Source organism: Mycetomoellerius zeteki, unplaced genomic scaffold, assembly GCF_001594055.1.
Source record: "Mycetomoellerius zeteki isolate Tzet28-1 unplaced genomic scaffold, Tzet1.0 scaffold95, whole genome shotgun sequence".
Taxonomy (NCBI): Eukaryota; Metazoa; Arthropoda; class Insecta; order Hymenoptera; family Formicidae; genus Mycetomoellerius; species Mycetomoellerius zeteki.
Window position 1 is genome coordinate 715,465 of NW_017257990.1, and position 5,398 is coordinate 720,862.

Genomic DNA, 5,398 nt, shown 5'->3' on the forward strand with positions numbered 1-5,398 from the left:
TGAATAGCCGCGGACGTTTTTTGACTCACCCCCGCCACGCGAGTTGACTCTCCTGGTCTCTAGTCTTCTTGGGTATTATACAGAAAGCCCTGATTACTTGTTCGTTAACAGTAGATATATGTATATGCTTCATAATTATCAGTTTTTTCAATGTTTCTTGAATGTAAGAACATAATACTGCAATCGTATCTGCAATTATACAATATCTTATCTTCAAACATTTCTGTTTTAATTTACAAACAAGCAATCACAAATGACTTTAAAATTACTTCATTCCAAACAGTTGGAATACTCCATAGATAAACCATATGAAATTCTTCTACGTATCATACAGAATTATTTATCTGAGTAATGCAATATTTTTTTTAATTTCAAGAATAATTTTATCGAGAATCTTTACCATCGAGTAAAGTTTTACTCCGTTAACAGCAGTGCAAATTAAGAGATTATGGTGATACGCAAAAGCGATTATAATGACAATTAAATCAACTGACTTATTAATACATAAATATTCCCTCTAAAGAATTGATACGATTCATTTAAATATAATTTTATATTACTTTGTCTTATCTTGTTTGACAGTTTAAAGGCAGTTTCGTAGCATGTCAGCCATGTTTAGCACTCTTCCTTGTACCTTTGTCATACTAACTTAAGCCGGTTGCGCCTCTCTGATAAATCTAGGACTCTAGTTGGAGCATGCGACTCGAACAAACCTGTAAAAGTGCTATCTGCGCAAATTAGATGCGTAGATTAAGACCGTCACGTGACCGCACGTACAAAAAAGAGATGCCAACAGGTCATATGATGTAAAAGAGTTGCGCAACGGCCTTATAATGATAACGAAATTTACGTTAGCTACAAAATAAGCCTGCTCTCTTTGTACAAGGGTGTATATCAATTACCCACATCACTAATTGGCTAATTTAAAATAATATAATCTCATTGGTGGAGCAATGAAAAATTACTAAGAATAGGCCGATGTGAGTGGTGTGTGCAATTGAACTGTATGCAAGTACGCCTCTCCCAGTTTTGTGACCAGCGACCCACATTCTGAGCCCGATATTTCACGTGTGTCGTACAAGGTTTTTCAAGTCTGTTGATTGGCTGTAAGGCCGGAATCAGACTATGCATTGAAGATTGAGGGTGCCATCACATGCGACGTAACCTGCGTAAGCGTAACCTGCGTATTCTAGTAATTTACTAGAATACGTTATTTTTTTATTTACTAGAATACGCCATTCTGAAAGCCGGCATTCACATTGGGCGTATTTCGCGGAAGATTAGAGAAATGCGGAACTAATGCAACCAATTGCTGATTAAAATTTCTGTTGTACACTCTAACAGAAATGCTAAACGAATTTTCGATTGGTTTCGGCAAGTTAGTATGAACGAAAGCATTGAAATCCTATGGTTGAACTTTACCGGCACCGGCATAAGTTAACGGTTACGGCCACACATTATAAATCAGACTTTCTTCTTCTAAATTTGTACAAACGCGTATTGTATGTACGCGATAAAAAGTACCGGTTCCCCATGAGGCGTACTTTTCGAGTTGCGTAGGTTACGAAAACCAATCGTAAATTCGTTTAGCATTTCTGTTAGAGTGTACAACAGAAATTTTAATCAGCAATTGGCTGCATTAGTTCCGCCTTTCTCTAATCTTCCGTGAAATACGCCCAATGTGAATGCTGGCTTTCAGAATGGCGTATTCTATTAAATAAAAAATAACGTATTCTAGTAAATTACTAGAATACGCAGGTTACGCCGCATGTGACGGCACCCTTAGTCATATGTGTTTATGATTAAAGGTTGGTTTATAGTAAGCCGTAATCTGTTAACTTTTTCCGTAATCTATAAGAATTGACCAATCACAGTCGATTATTCTCGTCTCATTCGACTATGATTGATCAACTCTTATGGCCATTCTATAATAAGCCATTAAGCCCATGGCACATACAAAAACGTAAGGCCGTAAGACGTAAGCAAGTAAGGAAATCGTAACATTGGATTCGCTACTGGCCTCACGGTCTCTACCGTGATTGGTCAATTCGCTTACTGATTACATCTTACGGCCTTACGTTTTTGTATAGGCCATCACACGTACAAAAATTTTAGTCGTAATCGTAAGATCGCAAGCAAATCGACCAATCACAATCAAAATTACTATCTCGCGTTTTAAAACGCTCGATTGTGCTTACGGCCTTAAGCCCAGTGTCCACGATGCTAGAAATCCGTCAGAGACCTCGGATGAAGAAAGAATTGACCAATCGCATTGATCATGTGACTAAATTATTTAGATGTGATTGGTTAATTCTTTCTCTCTCCGAGATCTCGGACCAATTTCTAGCATCGTGGACACAAGGCTTTACGATTACGACTAAAATTTTTGTACATGTGATGGCCTTATGTGCCATGGGCTTTAGTTATAAATCAAGTTAGAAGCTGAAAATTGACGACTATGGTTGCGTTCAGCAGACTCAACAGTTTTGCAACCGTTTTATGATTGTCTGCTGAGATAGGACCATTCTTCTAGATCTAAAAGTATGATCCAATCAGCGCGAAGGAAACTTCCAACAGTTGCAAAACAAACGTTCTGCTGAACGCAGCCTATGATTGATCAATTTCCAGTTTCTAACTTCTGATTTATGACTAATGGCTTATTGTAAAATGCGTGTTATACATTACGAAAAAAGTTAACAGATTACGGCCTATTATAAACCAACCCTAAAGTGTTTTACAACAGATAAACTCATTTCTGTGGAAAAAAAACATATATATCATGATCATCTTTACAAAGAAATCGACAAATCTGGGGAACATTGAAATTGATAAATGATAGTGTATATGTATACAAGTATATATTTTAACTATATACATATTTTTACTAAATTAAACTTTACAAACTATCATAATTGATTAAAATTTATTAATGTTTGTTAATCTTTAATGTATAAATTGAGAAAATTACACAATCCCCTTTCATTCAAAAAGTTTCTTTTATCTTTTAAAAAAATATAAACAGAAAATATAACAATTTTTGTGTAATATATTATTAACTTACATGTGATTAGAAAACCTAATATATTTATGATAAATTATAAATAATCGTTATGATGATATGATTATTTAAATGCTGGAAGTATTCAAAAGTATATATCCAAGTAACTGTTGAGATAATTATCACATTCTATTTTACAGTACCTTTCTTACTTTTATCTTTACCATACATAGCATCCAAAAATAAACCTAAAAATACTATAAGTGTACTCAACCATTGTCTAAGAGAAAGATTATTTCCAAAAATTAATATAGAGCCTAAAACAGTAAAAAATTTCCTAGTAGTGGTTATAATTGAACATGGCAGTGGACCAAATTCAGCTACAGTTAGAAATATAAAATATTGTCCAAATGCTCCAGCCATAGAAAATGTCATTATATGCCATATGGTGGAAGGATACCTTTGTAGGAAACGAATAAATTCAAAAAGTTCTCCAGAAATAAGAATCACTGCGCTACTAAGGATAACAGACCAAAAGTTCATATTGAGCATCATGTGTCCTGATTTTGAATTATGCTCAGCTCTCATTCGTTCCTGCACTGCACTTGTTAATCCATCCATCGTTAACGACAATAGTAATAACAATTCTCCAACTGACAATTGCGACTCTGCTTGCTTTTTAGAAACATTACCATCCTTATACATAAACAATGCAACTCCAACGACAATCAAGAAAATAAATATGTACTTTCTAATTGGATATATCTGTAAAGAAAAAATGATAATTAAAGATAGCAAACAATTCAATGTATAAAATTATCTTGGTAAATAGCATACCTTATTAAATTGCATACCTTTTTTCCTAGCAATACACCTAATATCATCACAGGTATAGGCTTGCCAGCTTTACCGATCACCTGCGTCGGATAATTGACAAACTGTAATGCCATGTTACTGCACACCATAGCAAGAAGATATGTTAGAGCAGACAACGAATAATATATAGTCCTTGTAGTATCCTCGCCTTGTTTCATCACCGTCAGCAAAATCATTTTAGCAAATATGTAATTCACCAGACACTGAATGAAAACCAGTGCAAACATGTACGTAAATTTTTCCCGATTCTCCCCATCGCCGTACTGTCCACGTGTGATTTTCTCTTGTAACATACCGAAGTAGAAATAGCACACAAATATGCCGGTCGAACATATGAACAATTTAGTATATTCATTAGTAGTAGCCATTTCTCAACGGATATAATATTGTAAAACCACATAAAAAAAAGCCTGTCTTTTGATGTGTCACTCGCGTTATTTCAACCAGGGCAAACCAGAGAATCCGAGCTAGAGATCCTTCAAACTTTAAATTACGATTTCATGTAGCCGAGCTTCGCTGGCGAAATTCCCCCACCCTATAGAAAACGAAGCAGCGTTCAAATCAAATCACAGACTTCTTATTACACTAGATTGTTAATTCTGTCCCTTTAACTACTACTAAAAATTTGCCTAAAATATACGCATGCTCAAAATAAGGCCCACGCCAGTCCAATCAACAAAGAGATATGCGACATCTTGAACCAATCATAGAGAAATATACAATTTCTTGAATCAATCACGGAGAAACTAATAGAGTGGGCATAAACAGAGTGGAGAGCCAATACATGTGTCTAATACTGATTGGCTACGTCGTTTATAAGTTAACTGTTAGTTAGAAGAGGATCACATTAGAAAAAGAAGAGGTTAGGTGTATAAAGCCAGCGGTATGTACATGATGCTTGTTCTTCTTCTTTTTTAATTCCTCTGCTAAGGGCCACTGTCTGCTGTCACCAAGCTCAGTTAACTTAACTGGCCAGTTAGTCCATCGGAATTGACCAATCGCATTTGTCATTTTGTTTGCTTCAAACAAGCTTGGTGACAATGGCCCTAAAGCTGGAATCACAATGGCTACGTTTACACCGTGCATTTAGGCCGCGGCTTATACAATAGATGTCCTTGTTTATCTTGTAGGTTAAACAAAGACACTTATCGTATAGGTCGCGGACTAAGCGCACGGTGTAAACGTAGCCAATAGACACAGGCAATAGGCACAAGCAACAGGGAATAACGAGCCATCCAATCAGAGTTCTGGGATATAATATCGAACTTATACCCCAGAGCCTATTGCCTGTGTCTATTGTGTTCATAGCGAGGAGCACAGCCTCTTGCATAACGCATAAAGCCTGATTAAAGGCCGCAGCACAGACTCTTGCATAACACATCACGCATAGTGCATAAGCGAATCTCTCACAACTAATCAGAATCTTTTCTTTCCTCCCATTCCATGAAAAAGAAGAATTTCGATTGGTCGATTTCCTTGTGCACTATGCATTATGCGTTATGCAAGAGTCTGTGCTGCGGCCAT

The 5,398-nt window shown here is 36.2% G+C and overlaps 1 protein-coding gene across 1 annotated transcript; it reads right to left on the minus strand.

Moving 5' to 3' along the window:
* Window positions 1–3,160: 3,160 nt before the first annotated feature.
* meigo (Solute carrier family 35 member B1 homolog meigo) lies at window positions 3,161–4,399 on the minus strand. Its single transcript, XM_018460597.1, has 2 exons — window positions 3,853–4,399; window positions 3,161–3,763 (listed from the first exon to the last, which is right to left on the minus strand). Exons 1-2 carry the CDS (start codon window positions 4,240–4,242, stop codon window positions 3,188–3,190), a joined length of 966 nt encoding a protein of 321 aa, XP_018316099.1. The 5' UTR covers window positions 4,243–4,399; the 3' UTR covers window positions 3,161–3,187.
* Between the last annotated feature and the right edge of the window lie 999 nt (window positions 4,400–5,398).